The sequence below is a fragment of the Chaetodon auriga genome, chromosome 5 (assembly GCF_051107435.1).
Source record: "Chaetodon auriga isolate fChaAug3 chromosome 5, fChaAug3.hap1, whole genome shotgun sequence".
Classification (NCBI taxonomy): domain Eukaryota; kingdom Metazoa; phylum Chordata; class Actinopteri; order Chaetodontiformes; family Chaetodontidae; genus Chaetodon; species Chaetodon auriga.
The window spans coordinates 13,488,736-13,510,485 of NC_135078.1; the positions used below are offsets into that span (position 1 = coordinate 13,488,736).

At 40.7% G+C, this 21,750-nt stretch overlaps 2 protein-coding genes and 1 long non-coding RNA gene across 6 annotated transcripts; 1 reads left to right on the top strand and 2 right to left on the bottom strand.

Annotated features, from left to right (window-relative positions):
* Window positions 1-430: 430 nt before the first annotated feature.
* LOC143321464 (uncharacterized) lies at window positions 431-1,996 on the bottom strand. Its single transcript, XR_013077218.1, has 3 exons — window positions 1,734-1,996; window positions 667-726; window positions 431-544 (listed from the first exon to the last, which is right to left on the bottom strand). It is a non-coding gene; the product is annotated as an uncharacterized LOC143321464 (long non-coding RNA).
* Window positions 1,997-3,170: 1,174 nt separating this feature from the next.
* On the top strand, window positions 3,171-8,576 carry LOC143321538 (flavin reductase (NADPH)-like). 3 transcript variants are annotated; one of them, XM_076731986.1, is made up of 5 exons: window positions 3,171-3,182; window positions 4,410-4,567; window positions 5,194-5,395; window positions 6,519-6,683; window positions 7,055-8,576. In XM_076731986.1, the coding sequence occupies exons 2-5, from the start codon at window positions 4,433-4,435 to the stop codon at window positions 7,210-7,212; spliced, it is 660 nt and encodes a 219-aa protein (XP_076588101.1). In that variant the 5' UTR covers window positions 3,171-3,182; window positions 4,410-4,432; the 3' UTR covers window positions 7,213-8,576. The 3 variants fall into 3 exon arrangements, with proteins under 3 accessions (XP_076588101.1, XP_076588100.1, XP_076588102.1); XM_076731985.1 differs by lacking the exon at window positions 3,171-3,182 and adding an exon at window positions 3,192-3,646 and having other exon boundaries at window positions 3,738-4,567; XM_076731987.1 differs by lacking the exon at window positions 3,171-3,182 and adding an exon at window positions 3,220-3,264.
* A 2,033-nt stretch (window positions 8,577-10,609) lies between these two features.
* LOC143321318 (long-chain-fatty-acid--CoA ligase ACSBG2-like) lies at window positions 10,610-20,728 on the bottom strand. Of its 2 annotated transcripts, none has more exons than XM_076731605.1 (15): window positions 20,673-20,728; window positions 19,188-19,278; window positions 18,872-19,077; window positions 16,987-17,270; window positions 15,949-16,037; window positions 15,366-15,486; window positions 15,181-15,261; window positions 14,800-14,949; window positions 14,106-14,273; window positions 13,839-14,020; window positions 13,067-13,300; window positions 12,753-12,970; window positions 12,111-12,250; window positions 11,786-12,029; window positions 10,610-11,436 (listed from the first exon to the last, which is right to left on the bottom strand). In XM_076731605.1, exons 1-15 carry the CDS (start codon window positions 20,698-20,700, stop codon window positions 11,357-11,359), a joined length of 2,316 nt encoding a protein of 771 aa, XP_076587720.1. In that variant the 5' UTR covers window positions 20,701-20,728; the 3' UTR covers window positions 10,610-11,356. The 2 variants fall into 2 exon arrangements, with proteins under 2 accessions (XP_076587720.1, XP_076587722.1); XM_076731607.1 differs by lacking the exon at window positions 20,673-20,728 and adding an exon at window positions 20,075-20,284 and having other exon boundaries at window positions 19,188-19,262.
* Between the last annotated feature and the right edge of the window lie 1,022 nt (window positions 20,729-21,750).

Here is a 21,750-nt window from a genome sequence, read left to right on the forward strand (position 1 = left end):
TTGCAGATTCAGATTAATAATACAAAATATAATCAACATATGAATTACGATGTATTATTATAGGTTCACTTAAGACTTTATGTATATATTTTAAGATGAATGTCACAGACCTACACTGACAGAATAGCCTGAGAAACAGCCTGAAGTCCTCAGAGGAAGTACTTATTTATACCTCTGGTTACTGTAACCGGTGACGGCTATAAAAATGTACTTTTTTCAGTATTTGTTTATTAAAGTCCATTGATGATTATTAAGTATAATCTCACTGAAGCTCCACTCCACCACAACCTGAAATGTCCTCCATCACAGAAACTCTTGTGTACTCATAAAAATATCACCAACTGCAGAAACATGAGTCAACCACTTTAAGAAATTATGATTGAATCATCATTTCAAGCACATTTGGTCTCCAGTTTCTCGGTACCTCAGTACTCACGCCCTGAACGAGATTTGTGTGGTTTGAGCTTATGACCAACATCTGACCAAACAACAACATCAACAACACAACAAACAAGGTAAAACAGACACTGCTTACATGTGACGGCTGCATGCAGCAGAGCAGAGAGAGAGAGACACAGACACATCAATACAAGGGAGATTAAAGCGTTTCTGTTCACGCTGAGTGATGATTTCTGTAAATCTGACAAGGTTGAACAGGTTGGTTACCTTTTCTGGACTGTTTGTGGAACTGGTCAGACTTTGTGACGCCACATCCCATGACTGTTCCTGTTCAAAGCACCACCAAATCATCACATCAGCTAACAGTGATTCCAGCATTTGGCAAATTAAAAAAAAAAGTATATGTGGGTCATTTGTCTTCTACATGTGATATATTAGCATGCATTTCTCTGTATTGTTGAAATTTTATAAGATGAATTCAAAACTGTCTAAAAGACACTTTTTAGAGTAGCATCTGACTATTCCCACAGTTTCAGGCTGAGATACAGGTCCACTACTCTCCAAACACATTTCTAAATAATTCTGCTCCAGTCCTCTTGACCTCTAAGGAACTCCTTCATTCACAGAGTGAAAAGCTGAGGGTAGCTCGGCAGCAGCAGGAGCGCTGAAGCTGCAGGAAGTTTGGTGTTACACCTTCTTAATCCTGTTATCTTCTGGTGCACTCCTAACCTCTGTGATTGGCCTCAATCCTGCAGCAGAGGACTGTTTTGGTCTGAATTCTACGAAGGCTTACATTAAGCAATCTATAGTCTAAATAAAGGAAATATCTTCACATGCTGAAGTTATTTTGATGAAACTGAATAATTAAGTCCCGGAAATGGCATCTCTAAATGTCCTTCTCTTGCTTGAGGTAAACAAGTGATGCCCGAATTACTGTTCACAACTTACAGAACCTGATAAAACACTGAGCGTTAAAATCAGGATGTGGTAGATTTGCACAGTTCAAGGTGTTTGCACTTAACTTTCCTGTTTCTCAGTGCCAGTTTTATCCTACTTAAAGGAACAGATGGGTGGCTGTCGTCACCTGTAAAGATATTTAGCAGCAGGCTAAAGTCTTCCATCAGAGAAGGTTTTAGTTTAAGTGGACTAAAACAGACTTCGAAAAACACTTGAAACTATTCTCTTCACCATGAAGACGTTTCAGACTAAAACTTATGGCATCTAATTTTCTTTTTATATGTCCTCAGTTTGGGTTTTACTGAATTCAATTAACTGCTGTAGAAACCTAAAGAAGTTCATCTATTACAAGATCTTTAAATCAGCCGTTTACTTACGTGGTCACCTCCCTTATACAGTCACCAGCTCCCGAGTTGTTTGGCTGTCAGCTCTCAGTTTCATTGAGTTTTTAAAAAGCCATATGCTCTGTTTCATCCTCCAATAGTCTATCAGGATCAGGTCATGACCTCCAGGGTGTCTATCATACCACTCATTGTAGGTGGATGAATGACAGCAGCACCCAGTTATTCACCACAGGAGCCTCATGCATGCAGCTATCCCGACTGTGCAGCTCCCTCGGTCTGCGCTGAAGCTGGTTTAGTCTTTGGTTCCTCGGTGTGATCGCATAATCAAGACACCGAGCCACAAGTGGATTACTAGAGCTAATGACTTGATGCGACTAGACTGGACTTTACATAGGAAGATGCCAAAGTGCAGAGGTAAAGACAGGTGGCAAGAGTGAGGCCGGCCCGGCATCAGTTTTTGGAGTGTTTTTGATTGAGGGTGCTTTTTATGGAGTCCAGGATTATGTGTGCCTGAGTTGGTTAGCAGTGTTTGTAATGGACCAAAAAGCTGAATGAGGGCATCCCCATGATTTATTGCAGCAGCAGCCTGTTGAAATCACTGGTCTGATGTTACAGGTCTGTTCATGGCAGGCTGGAAAAAAGCACAACACCTTCCAAAAACAAGTTATACTTCCATGTGTAATTCGTCTGAATATATATCTTGATCAATGATTGTCTATTTGTTATTCCTGTTGTCAGATATTTTACTGTTTCTTTTGACTGCTCAGATGTTTTTGCCCAGTGTAAACCCAGTAAAAAGTGATTATTAATCACATAAAGTAATTCAAATTTTGCTCAGTGCTGAGTTGAATAAACCTCATAAAATTTGCCACGCAGAAGTAGTAAACCTATAACCTTGTTAGATATCCTGAAATACATTTTTTCATTGCTAAATCTATTAATTACTTGCCTAAAATATCAGATTTAATGATACATGCACATCACAAGTTAACTTTGACCAGAATCCGAAGTTTTGTTGTTTTAGCTTCGATTGTCTGAGATAGACAGACACTGATGTGAACTTTATATGAAACATGGAAAAGAAACAAACAATACATTTGAGAAGGTGTAAACCGCAAAATTCGATTACTTTTTAACTGATGGTTGTCAAATTGTCTCGAATTAGCTCATTTTCTAACGTCTGACAAAGTTAAAATGAAGCTAGCTAATGTTTTGTAGTACATCGATCGCTAATGTTTAGCAAAGTAACAGATTAGATTAGCTAGCATTAGATTAGCATTAAATCATACATTTTGGATGTAGTTTTCCAGCAACTACAGACTTATTTTTGAGTGTCACGCAATCTCCCCCTGCGTATTACAAATACATTACTTCAAACAGTATGAAATGTATTAAACTCATAACTTTTGACAGACGTTGATTTACAAACACACTTGGACGCTACTGCTCTTGAACGTCTCCCTCACAGGACGTATGGCGAGGGTGAGTTACCTAATGTTGCGTTGTTACTTAACGTAAGCTAGCAGCATTCACTCCTCTGTGAATTAATATTAAACAACAAACTGTAAGTTACTGTTTGGGAGAAATGTGGCAAAATGTATGTTGCTCCGCATGAAAACATAAATAACTTTAAGAAAGAGGCGGATTCAATGCGTAGATTCACCCTGGTTAGAGATCATGTGAGGCTCCGTATAGTAATGCAGTTTAACTTAATGCAGTAGTTTTGCAATAAATCCAGAGTTTCTCAACTGATCATGACTATTAAAGAACTAAACATAGATTTAGTCGTGAGTCCCTGTGGTGTCATCTTGCAGTATTTGATTTTTGGTAGTGGGACTCTCATTCTTTCAATATTGGGATCACAGAGTGAGCCTTAACAGCGTGTTGCTGTTGTTAGTGTGGTTAAACACTGAAAGCAGCCTCAAATTCACATAAAGGAAGACCTGGTATGCTGTCAGCTGATGGTTTATGTAACTTATGTTTCAGGTGTCTTTACTTTGAAGACACTTATTAAATCATGTTATTGTGCTTTCAAAGTCTGCAGCAGAATTGGCAGGATGAGGAAGTTGTGGCACTCTGCTGTTCTGGGAACTGGTGCCAGGACAAAAGAAAAAGCACCAGATTGTAGAGAAGCACAAAGTGACCTTTGATCCTTATTAAAGGTCATTTCAGGTTCAGTGGAGTGCTGATTGTATATCCCTGAAACTTTATTTATGCTTTATATAATCTAAAATGTAATATCTTTAAGTTTAAACTGTTAATTGAGTAAAAAAGTGATTTGAGCAGGTCATCTTCAACTTGTGCAGGGCATTTTTCACTATATTTAGGCACTTAATAGACCGAGCAACTTATCAAATAATTGAAGAAATAATCAGCACAGTATTTGATAACGAAAATAATCATTAGCTGCTGCCTGTGTTGTGATTTTTGGTGGCGTAACTACTCCCATACTGTGTCTTTTTTGTACATGACTTAAACTCATGAGTATTTCTGTTGCATCAGTAACTAATGTATAAACAGTGACTCAGTGTTTTATTTATCTACACTTTAAAAACATAATTTGTCAGATGACAAGTCTAAATGTCGTAGACAGGGCCTCTTTATCGCACCGTAATAATCATGTTTTACACTCGAACTTGCGAAAGGGAGGGAACTTTCGAGCAGTTAGTTTGAGAGGTCAGAGCATTCAACACATCGTCTGTTAATCAGCCTTGACTGAGCTCTGTGTGAAGATGAAGATCACTGTGCTGGGAGCCACTGGGCAGACTGGACAGTATCTGGTCAACCAGGCGTTGCAGCATGGTCACATCGTCACCGCCGTCGTCAGGAACCCGGGAAAACTCACCGTGCATCATGACAATCTTAAGGTAACGCAACAGTGAGTTTGTCATATTGTGCTGCTGTTTGCTGCGTGTTGGGATCAAAGTTCAGTCAGTGTTACACCACATGATAAATGTTTTATTGTGTCTGATGGAGGGTTTTATGAGCTACTAAGTACTCTATGTTCCTGAACAGTAGTCACTTAATACACTTATTTTGAATTTCATGCAACAACAAGTTGAGACAGGAGCAACTGAAGACTGAAAGTTGTGGAATGCTCCAAAAACACCTGTTTGGAACATTCCACAGGTAAACAGGTTGATTGGTAACAGGTGATAGTATCATGATTGGGTATGAAAGGGGCATCCTGGAAAGGCTCAGTTGATCACAAGCGAGGATGGAGCGAGGTTCACCACTTAGTGAACACATGATTGTGTAATGATTCCTCCGAAAAACTTAAAAACACTTTAATGAGCCAAGCTGTTACACTGAGTGAGTCAGTCCCATAAAAGCCATCCTGCTACTATAAATACTCTCTAGAGCACAAAATGTGTGTTAATCTGCAGCTGAAAATAGTCCCCAACTAATCCACTGTATACATCGGATACGTTGCTCCTGATCCATATGAACAAAAGTCAAAATAAGAAATTGTTTCCCTGTCTGCTACTTTCAGGTGGTGGAAGCTGATATTTTCTCAGCAGACAGTCTGAAGACTCATTTCAAAGGACAGGATGTGATCATGTCCTGCCTCGGCTTCCCGGCCTCCATCTTCTCGGCGGTGACGGGCTACACCCTGTCCATGAACGCTATGATCAGCGCCATGCGAGAGGCCCGGGTCAACAGGATCATTGTCATGACCTCCTGGTACACTGAGCGTAAGTGCAGCACGCAGGACGTGGCCCTCTGCCAGGCCTTTTGTGTTATGGTAATGAATGATTCTGTAATTTACTCCTTCATCTTCCCAAAATAACTTCCCTTCAGATGTCCACTGTGAGTATGCGGCTTTCAGCCAAACATTTCTAGCTTCTTATCCAACTCATTTCTCAGCACTGGCTCGTTGCTGTGCTGCATTGTGGTATATTGAGGATGTGATTACAGAATTTGATATGGATACAATTTCTGCAGACAATATCTAGAAAGAACCCCTCTTTCAAGACTCTGACACCAAAAACTGGTGTTTTTTGAGGTGTTTTGTGTAATATGATTGATGGTTGATTCGATGACACAGCAGAATGATCCATGTCTTGGAGTTCAGGTATTAAGAATGACAATCCTTTAAAAAAACCCTATATCCTATCTCAGTATCCACTGACCAGCATTTATGGATATATTTGTTTTCCTGGAGTTTTACCAACACGTAATGGTTTTTGTCAGTGGATAGATTTGTCAGTTTTGCATGGAGACGTCTGAGTTGTTATCATGTGACCTAAGGTAACCATCTCTGTGATGACTGTGCAAATTCAGTCCGCTGATAAAGAATGTAAAATGTGTTATCTAAGAAGGTCCTATCCGTGTGCGTGTGTATGCACTGGTAAGCATGTTAACATGCTGATGTTAGCATTTAGCTCAGACTACCACTGTGCCTAAGTGCAGCCACACAGAGCCGCTAGCATGACTGATTTATCACCAGAAGAGCACAATATGTTTCTGTACTCTCTGAATCTGAATTTCAAGTTTAAAGTGCTACAATTAAAGCTTTTTACATTTAGAAAATAAGGTCTTGTGATTGTAGAATGTGCTGTTATAAGTGATTTTCAGGATTTGCTGTCGTTTCTGTTTACACTGGTGTAATGCATACGAGCACCTGAAAGCAACACTTTACATTTCAGACAATGGATCACTAAGTTTTTTTCTAAATTCAGGCTCTAGGTCTGTATGAAAATGTGCTATAGAAGATTGGTTTTACATGTTAAACAGCTGTCACCAGAATGAATTATCCACGCAGAGATTTAAGAGAAGAATCTCTCTGAGTTTCAGTTTGTCCTTTGTTTTTGGTAGCCAACTCTGGAACACAGTCTTCTTATCTCATCCGGTTCCTCCTGCTGCCGATGATCCGAAGCGTCCTCACCAACATGTATGAGATGGAGCAGCGTTTGCAGAAGATGGAGGACATCAACTGGACCGTGGTTCGCCCACCTGGTCTCAAGAACCTGCCTGCCTCAGGTAAAAGCAGACAAGCACTGTCCAACAGGGGTCAGAAGCAAGCCTGTAATAATCAGACTCAAGAACATACACAGGCATAAGAGGCTGCCAAGTCTGACTGCAGGGCGATGTTGACGCCACCAAGAACAGCAGAGCTTCATTCAGGGAACCCCATCTGCCTCAGGACACATTTGGCTCTGTTAAAGCCTATTAGCTTACTTAATGCAGTGTTTCTAAGAATGAATGGGTCTCATTTGTTTATTGATGCTGTTCTTTTCCTTTAGATTTCTGCATGTATTCGGGTTCACTGCTCTGTACATTTTACTGCCTGAAGGATCAAATGAAAAGGCTGTTGTTGTCATGCCGGTTTTTCTCCTTTTTGTCCTCTACAGCTCAAGAGTTTCTGACCCATGAGGGATACTTTGTGCCCGACAGCAATGGTTCCCCTACAGGCAGCACAGTGGCAAGAGGAGACGTGGCCCGCTTCATGCTCTCTCTGCTCAACAGCAATGCCTGGGTCAAGAGGGGAGTGGCTATAACTACCAAATGAGAATGAAGAAAGCAATGTTAGCATGATTAAAGAGAACAAAAACACATATTTACATGTCTCCAGTGGTCTCTAGCCAAGCAGATATTTTCTTAAATGTGAGGTTTAGGGAGAGATTTTTGCCTGCATCCCAAGACAACAGAGGTAAATGGAAGTCTTTTTTTTTTTGGATTTATGGTTCACAACTCTCTAGTCAGTCAGCCTTGTTTGCATCGACAGCAGCAGGCAGCTGTTTTCAGTGAAAGAGCTCTGACAAATCCACTGTATACTGCTTGCCCCAGACCAAAAAGGCAGACAGACAAAACGTTTCCCTCAGAAGTCACCGGAGAGCAAAGCAGAGCTAAATTGAGAGTGAAGAGTGGACTCACATTCACAATATATCAATGCTGTGTTTACAGCATAAGTGGCCAAACAATAAGTTAGCAGTGCTGTAAACCGTTTCTGACACTGTTTTTCCATTACATCTGGATAATCCCACAGATCTCACCGTAAACTGTTTTCACTGGAACTGTTTTTTTTTAGAAGAATCGCTCCCAGTGGACATTGTTGATTACATGTTCAGTGAATAATGGCTACAGATGAGGACATAACTTAGAAAAAGAGATGTTTTGTAAATGTTTCAACACCACAAACAAAATTCAGTTTACCTCTGTTGTACTGGGCTACCAGCAGAAATCACAGAAATAGTGAAAATAAAGCCCAAACTGTCTTCATGGTTACATATCACTGGGGCTGAGGAAGACGAGGAGCCTTCACAGTCTTCAACTGGATTTAATGGCATAGCTACTGCATACAGCCAAATATGTGTGATGAATGTCTTTTTTTATTTACTCTTGTTCTTAATATTCCTGTTTTCATGTGTTTGAAAAGCGTCATAAGTGTGTTGTAGTACATGATTTCAACCACATGAGGGTAGTGTTGTTCCATATCTGGTAGCAGTTAGAGCAAGTCAACTGGGTTTAAAACATTGCCATTTGCCTTTTTACTTACAGTTACTAGTTGATATCTCATAACAATGGAAAAATTATAATGTTGCACCATACATTTTCATGAGCACTTCATATTCAAATGTGTACTTTGTCAATTGTGTAAAATAAATATAAAGATAATGAAACTGATGGAGGGTCATTTGTGCAGGAAGTGCATAATGGCAACTTTTCTGCATTGTTTATGGAAATGTACCAGACAAGTCAGACAATTATAGGTTTTGGAAATCCTAGGTGGTTCAACAATCTATAAAACACCCAAAGCTGTGATGTACAAGCAGGTGTTTCATTTAATCCGTCAAATGCAAAACACCTGCCTGGCTTTGAATTCAGTTATCACTGTCACGACCAGTGTAGAGAACAGGACTTGCAAGTTAAGTTTCATTGGTAGCGTGTGTGTGTGTGTGTGTGTGTGTGTGTATCCACGCATGTTTGTATATGTATGTCTCTATACATATATACACACGTATATGAAAACAAATCAGAATATTAAAATGCACAAAGAGAGGTTTGGTCTGCTGATTCATGAAACTATGTGGTAAATTAAGACATTCGGAGCACTTGGACACAGTTGTTGTCTCAGGGTGCATGTTATGACAATAGAGGATGTGAAATTTAGTGAAAACAGAGATATCACGTGTTTGGCACACTTAAATCTGGCCTATTTCATGCTTCACCTGGAAAAGTTGCTGTCCACTGGAGCCATTGGTAGAGATTTTAATAAATATTTCTACAACCTGTGTTGACTCTTTGACACAAAATGACAGAACATTTATGGGTTACAGGTCAAGAAAAGTTTTCCACCAGCCAGTAGGAGGATTAAGATCTGTCCTCCTTTGCTCAGACAGTGATGAGCGTGTTGATGTACCACATGTTTTCGACCTGATGTTATCACTATCAGTACACTTTGTCAAATGCCAAACTGCCAGTAGAGAATGTGCAACCATTAGTCCAACCCTGCACAGGCAGTTGAAATAGTCAATTAATGCAGAGGTGCATAATGCTTGAACATATTCTTATGACCTCCTGCTGAACAGTTTTGGGTGAAATGCTATAATAGCTTATGCACATTCCCTCTGGCAATCCACTTGACCTTCTAACTGGATCTTTTGTGAAATTAGGTCAACAATAATTACAGGGTTAAAGTGAAGCCTGTGAGATTCTTACAGGGGTTTTTGCTGATGCCCAGAGAAATGTAGACAGTGATGATAAACTTGACCTCATGAAAACAGGCAGCAGCAAAAATAAAAGGTCAAAATGATGGTCAAAATCATTTGGTTAAAAAGTCTACAGCCATGCTTGCAGTTCTGTGAGGAAAAAGGGGGGCTGTTATTCTAGCATGCTGGAGCTTAGCAGGCATAATGTTTACCCTATTCACCATCTTATCTTAGTGTGTTAGCATGCTAATAATTGCTAAGTAGCACCTAATGGCTAAAAACAGCCTGCGATAACAGCAGGAGAGTTCTGAGATTGAATAACACTAAACACAAAGTACAGCTGAGGCTGATGGGAATGTCATTAGTTCTGAAGGTACAAACCAAAGTATTGGACAAACAAACAGTCATAAACTGAGCTTGAGGTACACAAATGCTAACGTTAGCATGCTACAGTAACACGCACACACAATGCTAACATGCTGATTACCAAGTATATGTACCAGGTTTACCATCTCAGATGAGCATGTTAGCTAGCACGCATTGCTAGCACGAAAAGCAAAGTATAGCTGAAGCTGATAGGAATGTCGTTGCTTTTGCAGGTATCTGATTATAAACCAAAGTGTTGGACAAATTCTGAAATTTGACCTGATGTTGGCACTACATTAAATGTCAGGGAATCGCAAAGCCATAAATGTATGTATGAAACAAACAGAAAAATGTGCTAATTTTCATGGCAATCTGGCCATTAGTTGTTGACATTTCAAAGTGGTGGACCTGCTGAACGACATTGCTGCTAGCATGGCTGCATTATCCCATTATCAACAAGTTACTCTATGACCAACCACATCTCACTATGTCTAAAAAGATGAAAAGCTTTAAAAAAAAATAATGCGAGGAAGCTGGTTGAATGTTTGCTTATGATGTTGTATTATATTTTAACTCTAATCATGTTGGCTGTCGCAGTTTTTTTTAATTAGAATTATCCTCAAAGTGAGATGGCAATCTTTGAAATGTTGAAACAATTACTCAAATATTTGACCATATATTTAGTTGATCGTTTGTATTTTAAGTCATTAATGGAGCAAAAATGCTTGAAAAAATCCAAAAATCAAATGTGAGGATTTGCTGTCCTGTTTCACACCATGCTGCATCGTATTTTAAAATGAAAATGTAGCATAGCAGTAGTTCAGATACATTTACTACATAAAAAAGTAATGATTCAAAAATGGAAATTACACACTCATTTGACCCTGGTTTGGTCAATTTGTGCAAATCATTCACTTTTTATTGACAATCATGGAACATCTATCACAAAATAAACATTTCAATATTTGTCAAACTGTACATGGAGAGGCACAAGTCAGATGTGTGCTTTACAATCATTTGCGATTGGAGAGATTCAAGCTACTGATATTTGATCATATTTTAAAAACATTTATGCAAACATCACCTTCAGTCTTTAGAGGCAATGTCTGCTTTGCCAGATGGGGATTATTTTACATACACGAGACCAGAAAAGCTGTTTAAAATCATCAAATACATACTGCTGCTTAAAAATGTTTTAATTTGCTTATGAGTTCCAAGTTCACATTTTCTTTAAAAACTTTAAAAATGTTAACTTCCTTAGATAATGACCAATTTTCCAGTGTTTCCAACCCTGCATGTGGTTTTGGTGAGTTATAGTGTACAATTTACCTGTATATGCCACACAGTGAAAATGGTAAGATTTTGGCTCTGATTTGGATGTGTTATTTACAAAAACAGCTTAAATATAAATTTAGAGCAGACAGCAGCAACTTGATATTTTAAAACATAGCAGCATAAATCCATATTGCAGTAAATACAACTCAATCAAAATCGGATTTTTACCCTTAAATCTCTTTTGCACTTTAAACACGAGGTGAAAAGAGGTTGAAACATTTCCATGATGGCTGGGCACGATACCATGTTCTTAAACAATTACCACCTCTCTTCAGTATTATCTTATCTCAGTACAATCTACTGTTATGCTACTGCGTACATTTCGTTTATTTTCTCCTGGTACATCTTCACAACAATGGGCCTTCTCAGTTTCATGGTGGGTCCTGAGCAGACAAAAAAGAAAAGCAGGTTAACTCAATCTAAATCTCAAAGTAAAGGTTCAATTTCTACTCAGCAACACCTGCACCGTAACAACATTTGATCCATTGCACAGCAGCTTTAAAAAGGTTTCAGAGGGAGAGATTCAATCGCGATCAAACAAACTTCACTGGAATGCCGTCTGGCATGTGGCACAGTCACAGCACATATCTGTTCACAACATGACCTTGATTAAAAGATGATTAAACCTAACAGTAGGTTAGGTAGGTACTCTCACATGTAGACCTTTGCTCCAGTTTTGATGCTAAAAGGAGGAGTCATGTGAGGAAGCAAAACAAAATTCCAATGACTCACCCAGTTCTCCGCCACCGACTGAGAAGTCTCGCTCCAGTATGACCCACTTCTGCACCCGCTGGGCATTGGATGTTGCTCTGGCATTGACACGCTCAAAGCCCTCCTGGATGGCTCTGTAGATAGCTGGCTCCTTATTGGCTATGATCTGTGACACCTTGGTCGCTGTGATGCCGTTCTGCTGGCAGAAGTCCAAAGCCTCGGGGCTCAGCTCGTCTGTGGGATCGCCATTGTCATCCACGACACACTGAGGAAACAGAAGGGTCATTATGGTGTTTGTTTTATTTATTTAGTATCTGACTGTCTGCACTAATGGAGGCCTGCTTACTTTGAGAGTGAGCAGCATGGAGAGGAACTTAAGCTTGTCTCCGATCAACATGGCGTTGCTGATGATGGGCACCTCGCTCTTCACTGTTTCCTCGATGGGCACAGGAGGGATGTTCTCACCACCAGCGGTGATGATCAGTTCTGTGCAAAAAAGACAGAAACACAATGGTTCATTGCCAGTAGCCTTTCACTGTTGTGACTGATTGTTGAAATTGTTTTAACTAAACTAACTTTAACTGAGGTAATTTAGAAACAGAGCCACCATTACATAGTTTGTCCATCAGAGATCACTGACTGAAAAATGTCAAAACTGTCATCAAATCAGTGTGTATCAGTATGAACAACTTTCAGCCAGTATATCAAACAGTATATACCAGTATCCGCTTTAAAAATACAGTGTCTGTTGGTTTCATCAGTTTATCCAAAAATGTATAATTTTTCAAATGTATTTGAACCTAAAAAAGTGTAAAGTTACATAAAATCAGTACAAGTGCCTCCAAATTGTACTTAAGCTCAGGATAAACTACATAAATAAATAAAACCAACCAACCAACCTGCACAAATCCATGTTTCATACCAGAAATGCTGGTACATTTTTCCAAACTAAGGACATTCAAAGAAGGTTTTTTAGACCTCGGCTTACCCTTGATCCTTCCTGTGATGTACAGGAAGTTGTGCTGGTCGTGTTTTCCCAGATCTCCGGAGTGCAGCCATCCATCCTGGTCAATAGCCTCTGCTGTTTTGTCAGGCGAGTTCAGGTAGCCCATAAAGACGTGTCGACCCCAGAAACATATCTCTCCATTCCCATCCTTATCCGGGTTGTCCAGCTTTGTCTTGCAGCCAGCCATCACTTTTCCACAGCTGGAAAGACAAATCATAAATTAACAACACGCTAACTTGTGATATGATTAGGATTTAGAACTTATGCCATGACTCATTCCATAATTTGCTGCTGACCTTAAGATGCGGTAATCTTCGTTATGGGAAATGCTATGTGGCCCAGAGCTTTCACTCATGCCGTACAGCTCCATCAAAGGGATGTTCAGGCTCATGAAATACTCCAAAGTGTCTTTGGTGATGGGGGCAGCGCCTGTGAAGCAGATCCTGCAGCGGTCTAAGCCCAGCGCAGCACGCACCTTCTTAAAGACCAGATTATTAGCCAGCATGAAGCCCCACGGGACCACATTCTCCCTGTAAGCCAAAAGACAAAGTTAAGAGATTTGTTAGGAATGAATGAAACATCATCAAGATGATAATGTCAGTCTCTGTGTTAGAAGGACTGCGTGCAGACCTTCATACTGACACCAGTCATCACCTGACTTTTCATCTAGAGGTTCACGTTTGTGGTTTGTAGTGAAATGACTCAATAACTATTGGGTGGATTGCACTGAAATTTACTAGAAACATTCATGTTCCCCTCGGGATGAATATTAACAGCTTTGGTGATCTAGCGCCATCATCAGGTCAAAATGTTCAACTGTCTGACTCTTTGGTGTATTAGGAAACACATTTTATTTGCCAAGGAAAAATAAATGGTGGCTGCATGTCATAATTATCACTCACTATCTCATGACCTCATTGTTATCAGAACAGATCACATAATTTACCAGATAACAGTTGTTACAGCACGCTCTTTAAGCCATCAGATTTTAGATAAAAAACGAGTGTTGACATGTTACCTGACATGTACTTCCTGAACTCTAACAAATGATCGCTGCTTGTGTCTCACCCGTTCATGGCACTGTAGTTGTACTGCAGGCCTATGGACTTGGCCCAATCCGCCACTCTCTTCCTCATTGGGGATGCCTTGGCACCGACGGCTCTCATCCTCTCCTGCATCTTCTCCCACACGCGAGGAACCCCCATGAAACAGGTTGGACGAGCCTCTTTCAGTGTGTTTACTAAGGAGCCCTGGAAAAATGAATGGAGATGATAGTTAAAATGGGAAAAACCTTCATTTTTAATTCCATGTTTATACAACAGTTGGCATCCTTACCTTGAGGGCGTCTGGCTCAGCAAAATAGGTGGTCAAACCAAAAGCAATACACATCCACATGTCAAACATCTGGGCTGCCACATGGCTGAGTGGCAGGTAACTGACCACCACCTCCTCGCCATGTTTAATATTTGCGACGGTGAGTGCCGAACGGGACGTCCACATCAGCTGCACATTGATAGGTGGGAGAGGAGTCATCAGAGAGGTCTTTTATGCAAATATTTTTCTTGAATTCTCACAATACAAATCAGCAAACAGGCTCACATGCACATAATATGAAAGGAATGATGGCATGTTGAGAACAGAGTAGAAAATCTTGCCAGATCTTGTAAAACTTTCTGGTGAAGCCAATAGTAGTATGGCTCAACTGCTGGAGTTTGAGGTGTGTTTTTACATGTGCCAGCCAGTGTTTCTGAGACGGTGAGGCAATCTTTTTGAGGAGAATCAGTCGTCGAACAAGCAACGTGGAGGAGGCCACAATGGGGGCTTGATCAACAATTGATTGTTTCAGTCACTTTTTGAGGAAAAATAATGAAAAAAATGCCAAACATTCCCTGATTCCAGCCTCTGACATGAGGGGATTTGCTGCTTTTCTTGATCATATGTCACTGTATCTTGGAGTTATTAATCAACTAAATGATTAATGGGGAAAATACGTGGCAGATTAGAAAAACATCTTGTCCAAATAACTCACATTGTCGTGGCTCAACATGACTCCTTTAGGGTTGCCAGTGGTGCCAGAGGTATAGATGAGTGTACAGCATTCATTGGCTCGAAGACTGTCAATCACAGCGTTCAGCTGCTCATCGGGCACGTCCTCTCCCAGCTTCATGAACTCTGCCCACTACAGAAATACAGATGGTATGATAACGTGTGTCTAAATCCAGACTGAGCTGTGAGCTGTGCTTTGCAGTTCAGCACTTTTGAGTTCAGTCACATTTATCTAAGTATATTCTTACACCGCATGTAAGAAAGATAATAAGTTTGCACTAAAACAGTGTAACTACAGGCATCATGTACAGCATAACAGATGCAACTTATCTGCTTCATCAATATGTTTTCTGAGTGAACGTACTGTGTACAGGAATGGTAGTTTCTGCTGCAGCTCGCCTTTATACTGGACAATGGCTTTCAGATGAGGTAGCTGATCTTTAACCTGCAGGGAAACACAGATTAAACCACTTGCACAGATTTCTTTCTGTCTTTGCAGATATTTGTTACGGGCACATTAAGAGCTGGTGCTGTGATGAAGCTCCCGACCTGCATGATTTTGTCAAGTTGTTTCTGATTCTCCACAACCAGGACATTGGCCTCACAGCTGGCTGCCACATACTGACAAGCTTCGGGCGAGTTGGTGGTGTAAATTCCAGTCGCCAGACCCCTGTGGCACAAACCCAATACAGGAGAAAAAAAGAGATGATTTGCTGTGGATTTAGCTCCTTTGAATCTTAAGAATCTAAAATACTCCAAAACATCAACAGCCGGAGGAGAGAGCACACAGTTTCTGCATCAATTAATATATGAATTCATTAATAAAGTGGATATCTCATCCACTGCTGAAAAGAAAGTTATCACATAAGAGCTACATTTCTGAATATGATGTAAAATAAATTGAAGTGTTTGAATAGTTGCATGCCACTCATTCATGGGAGCACAGCAGCTGGATTTACTGACAATACTTTCTGCTGTGTCCATACTTTTCTAGACAGCAGTGAAGAAGTGACACTAGGTTGTCTGAGAATTGAAAATGCAGGCAGAGACACAGAGATGGACTTCGAGATAAACACTGACAGAGATAAATGTGCAGCGTCAGGTGGAACAACGTCAAGGCATGTGATCTTACCCGGCAAGGATGCAACCGATGTCTGAGATGAACCACTCGGGGGAGTTGAATCCCAGGATCCCCACGCCATGGTAACGCTCCAGCCCCAGCTACAAGAAGACAGTGAGTTTTATCGAGCAGCATGTATCTTTAATGACACAGCGGCACAGTGCCTCAGTTACTCTTGACCTACATCCCATCACTCCACACATGTCCGTGAAAGAGGAGACGTAACACAAGCTGTGAATTTCACACACCCGAGTGTTGGTTTTCAGCATCCGTTCTTACACCACAGAGAGGGAGTAACCTTTGATGTACTGTTTACAAAAAGGATGCCAGGAATTGAAGCCTTTGCGTAGCTTGTTATTGCTCTAAACTGTTCATGTGAACATCACATGGATTTCTCCATTGAATCAAAATCTACTGCTACTCCAGTTTAGTTTATAAGTGAATAATATTATATACAGTGCAGGCAAACAGTAATAAGAGTGTTCAGCTTCAACACTTTAAAGCACTGAGTTTTAGTATTAAAGCTGTTTGCTGAACACGAGTCTAAAAGCAAAAAGCCCCTGACGTAAGCAGGAAGTGAAGATGCCTGCAGGAAAAGTTTGAGAGAGCATCAAAAGGACAGATGTCAAGTGTCTGCTGATGTCTTTGGGTCGGATTATTATATATGACAACCTCAGGCCACCTTGAATTAAACACAGCTGCTTTGTCAGGAAACTAAAAAGCAAGCAAAAATCAACAATCACACAGAGGAGTCATAAAAATAAGTAAATGAAATAAAATACCTTAAAGGAAAGATTTTTGTTTGGGCCAAATTCACAACTAAGTCAGAGTTTTGCTGTTGTTTTTTTTCATTGAGAACATTAACAAAGGCAAAAATTACTACAGTGTTGACCCAAAGCCAATGCAAACGCCCTTAAATTAAAGCTAAAAACACTTCAATCTCACTTTTCAAATTCAAAATCCAACATACCAAATATTCCCTGATTGCGCTGCAGTAATTATATATATTTTTCTAAGGTCCATGCATAACAAGTTTGCACACAAACAAACCTTGAGGAAACTTTTCGCAGATGCCCGGCACTGCTCGTAGTATTGCCTCCATGTCAGAGTCACCCACTGACCCTCCTCTTTGGAAAGCAAGGCTGGTTTATCCTCGTACTTCTTCACCGTCTCCAGGAACATCTGATGGATGGTGACTGGCGTTTCTGAGGCCGGGCCCGAGCCCTCCATCCTCAGCTTGACTGCCTTGTCTCTGCTGGTGCTCCATAGCTGGTCAGCTGGGGCCAGAGTTGCTGTCACGTTCGGCACCGACAGGGGAACAGCCTTGGGCTCTTCTGTATCAGGACAACAAGGGCAGCAGCCTTTACCCGCCATTGGTGACAAGTCAAGTTCAGGAGACACCCGCGCAACACCAAGACACAGCGAGCTTGCCTCTTAGCAGAAGAGTCGAGTGTGTGAGAGGAAAATCATCTCTGAACTACCCATGTGTGTTTGTTGCATGCCGTCTCTCAGAGAAACCTGATTTGCAGGTTGTGCACAGGGGAAGGCTACACTGTCACCTGAGACAAAACAGGAAGCTGTGGAATGTCAGTTTCTATCTGCCGATCAGGTTAGGTTAGAGAGAGTAATATAGTTTTAATACAGCACAATAGACTAGAATTACTCCACTGAGTGCATGAAAGAACATATTTACATAATGCTGTATTTCAAGAATTGCACAAAGGCCTTGATAAAACTCCCTCCTGTTATTTGCTATTTCTTCTTTTTTTTATTCTACTTAATGTTATTTTCAGCTCCTGTTATCACTCATTCCCTAAATCTCAAAATTCTTGGATGATATTTATTCCTGCGAGGCTGTGAGTGCTCCACTCGAAGGTCAGGTCTAGTTTCCAAACTTCAGTCTGGTTGACAGAACTGAAACTGTTCTTGCAAAGCTCTCTGTACTGCATGGAAAAATGCCCACAAGGCTTTTCAGGTGCACCGCTGGACTGGTTCACATCTTTCTTTTTCAACGGCACGCTCTCCTTCTTAACATGCTATAATCCATTGTAATCCAGTATTATTCTGTTTTGCCTTTGATTATACATCCACAAGCGCATGTTTTAAAATTCAGTGACCCAAAATTCTGTGACTGAGAAAAACTGCATGTCGGAAAGCAGCGAACACTCATTTCTCACTTCATTTTAAGGACAGAAAGATTATCTAGTCTTGTTTTTTGCCGCCAAGTCCAGTTTCAGAAGTCAAAACTTTCTGTCTTCAGCTCATTTGGAAATAGTCATTCTTGCGTTTGTTGTTACTGTCTGAACTGACAGCATTTATGTGTATTCTGGTGTCATTTCAGGTTATGCCACACCCGCAGTTTCTCCTGAATCCTGTTGCAGGGGTTGTGCTGGCACCAAACACAGAAAGCCACTCCAAATTTAGTATCATCACACTGCATTCTCATCAGCTCAGGAGACCTGGAAAGACCTGCCAGCGCATCTAATTAGCCACTTCAGCTACACAAATATTTTGTTCAAAACCCATTTTAAAACCTTACTGAACAATCATTACATTCAAAGTCTTTTTTCTAAATGTCCTTTTTGCTGATTTGATGCACTGTAAAAGTATCTCTCAGACTCAAACCTTCATGGATCTGCAGATTAAAGATCCTTTTTGATCTTTAAAAGCAACACAATATATCTTGATGACCCTTTTGTACAAGTTGCATGTTTCTGCATGTGATGCTGCCTTCTCACAGTTGAATGAGTTGGGAAAATGAACTGAATTTGTGGAGCGGCAATATGTTTTTTTTCTTGCATTTCTTGTCTTGTTAATCTCACAAACCCTCAGATTTGTCATTGAGTCACTGTGCTCTACACTAACAAGCAAAAAAGCATTTTGAGGAAAATCCTCCAATTGTTCCTTTCTCCTTACATCCCATTCAAACTCATACCTGCTGTAAGTCCTTCAGTGGCTCCATCCAGCTCTGGAGATCTGTCAGGTTTGTCCGGTGACTCAGTGTTAATGGAAGAAATAGTCTCCAGGTTCTCTGAAGCTGATGCTGCACTGAGCTCTGCTGTGGTGGCTTCGCTGTTGAGGTGGGAGTGGGTCTTTAAGTTTGTGGAGTCCGACAGAGTCTGTTCCTTTTGTGTGGGGATGCTGTGGAGGCCATTGAGAGGGCACGAATGCGCTGATATCGACTTAATGATCACCTTGAAAAAAAGCTAAATATGTGTTCTCCACTTTGGGACATGCACCATTTTACATACCTCTCAATATGACCATCCATGACGGCAACACCGTTGCTTTTAATCGAATCTTCTTGAAGGCTCATCTTGTGTTTGCTGTGAAAACAAAGATCTTAAATGGACATAATGTTAAATTAGCATTTAAACACCTCAGACGTCCTCCTCTTAGCTAGGATTATCTGTTTTGACACAACTCATTTATACAAATACGACATTCACCAAAGTTATTGCAACAGGTCAGAGCCAAAGACTGCCATCACTGGTAATCATGCAGAGCAGTAGTCTAAATGTTGAAACTTAAAATATTGCCAGACAGCGTTGGGACGTCTGCATGCCTGCAGTATTCATACTCTTTGCTCCACATGGCGAGCACCTCTGAGCCAAACAATCCCGCCTGGAAGCAGAATACTCTCAGCCATCACGAGTTCATTCAGATATTAAGTAAAATTTAAATTTGTGAAGAGCTGCCATAGCTTGATGTCTTACTGCAGTGAAATTGCGCCATCTAGTGTGTATATATTGAAACAGTGGAAATGAGTCCAATATCTGTGTCATCTGGTCACAAGTTGTGCATTCAAATAACTGCACTGCCAAATGTAATAACTCAAAACAGCTGTAAAAATGTAATTATTGACGCATTCATGGACACAACTGTCATGATACATTTGTGGATAAAATCCCATTAGATTAATTTCTATCAAGCCAGCAGACTGAGCCTGACCTCAGGTTTTTAAGATGACTTTGGTCAAGATATTTTATGGACCAAAGTTCATACACTACTCAAAGCCACAGTGGTACTATGAAGTGCCAGGGCCTTTGCTCTGGATTAAGCAATTATCGATTAAAGTGCCCCATAATGCAGAACAAGTAGAGTTCAGTGTCATGACTGACTTTGATTGGTACATTACCCAGAAAGGAGACAACTTTGTTTGTTTAAGTTGAATCTTGCAGAAAAAAAAAAAAAAAAAAAAAAGAGGAGTAGAAGTCCCACAAGAAACACTGAAAATCCAGAGCAGTCACATGTGTTTAGTCTCAGTACGTAAAGATGAGATCCAGGAGAAGACCAGTGATGCTGTCTGGTAAGCTTTTAACTCGGGTCAATCATTGTGGAGGAGGGACTACAGAATGACTCTGTTGACCAAACAATAAAGGTTGAGGAACCTGCTCACATCGAATGGGGGCTATATCCAGCTCCCAGTCATGTGATTGTCCCATACATATTTATCAAAACATCCCTGAAGGCTGGTGAGTTCACTTTGCTTCTGCCAACATGCAGAGAGTTTACATTAAACTGTGTCATTTATTTATTGTGTTGTACCGGTAAAAAAACAACAACAACAACAAAAAAACAAAACACTGACCTGAAGCAAAAAACGAGCTGTAACATGTCAGTGAGCAAAGACTTGCATCACATGCAGTCCCCATGGCAAGTTATGACAACACAAGCATTTTCACACTCCACACAATTGCAACATGACATTTAGATATTTAGGAAACAATAACTACCTTTTCTGGGGACAGAGCCGATTGGCATCAACCTTTACAGTTGCTGTTGGGTGTAGGACAGACCTGAATCAACCTCTGCCTGGTGCAAGTGCTCGACTGACGCCCCCTCCAGAAGATATGAGCCTATAGGGGACTTGTGTGAGTTATTCCCAAGTGCCCCTGCACTCACACCTCATCCAGAGCAACAGAGACTTATGCAATCCTCTGAACACCTGCTGCTGAGTCTGTGTCAACCTGTCAAAGATCCACCGGTGAACTTGACCAAAGGTCACGGCTCCCAGAGGTGAAGACGACCCAACACACAGTCTGCAGCTCAACCTGCTTTGTTTGTAGTTATTGTAATAGCTGACGACCGTTGGCAGCGGTGACAGTCTAAACATTGAACAGTCTAAAGAATGAAGGAGCCTATAAAGCAATAAGATCAAGTTTGAGCAGGTCGGGGCAGGGGGGAGTTTACACACACTTCTATTTTCCCAAATGGACAGAAATGATCAGATATGCATGACAAGGCCTGTCAGTAATGATAAAAACAGATAAGTTCACTCAAGTTTATGAGGACACATGAGACTTTGACCCATAAAAAAAGTTATTCAACAGCTAAACACAAAAACCTTTTTCCTGCCAGACCGACACTTCCAGAAATCCTTTAACTCTTCCACTTCTCTATCCACGTCTGACTATCTGTGACTGGTATAAAACGCGTAAGGGAAGTCAGAGATGGCCAATGATTTTTACTCAGTGAATGTGTCATTAATAGCTTGTTTCCTCTTCTCTGCTGAGCTATGAACATGTCACGGCTGCATCTGTCCCACTGCCACGGTCGGGAAGGTTAATATTGTTTTCTAAAGCAAATATGGGGTAAAGTTCAAGCTCCATTCTCAAATGACCTGTAGTTGCCTTAGTCACAGGCGCCATGGTCACAGAATCATACCACCAGCACACCACATGCGTCCTCTATACGACCCTCACTGATATCATCTGGGCATATGCCATCTGTGGAGGCTGTGACTGATTAGTGAAGGGGTTCATCTACGGCCGCAATGCTAAAAATACATGGTCGGTACTTGATTACATACAA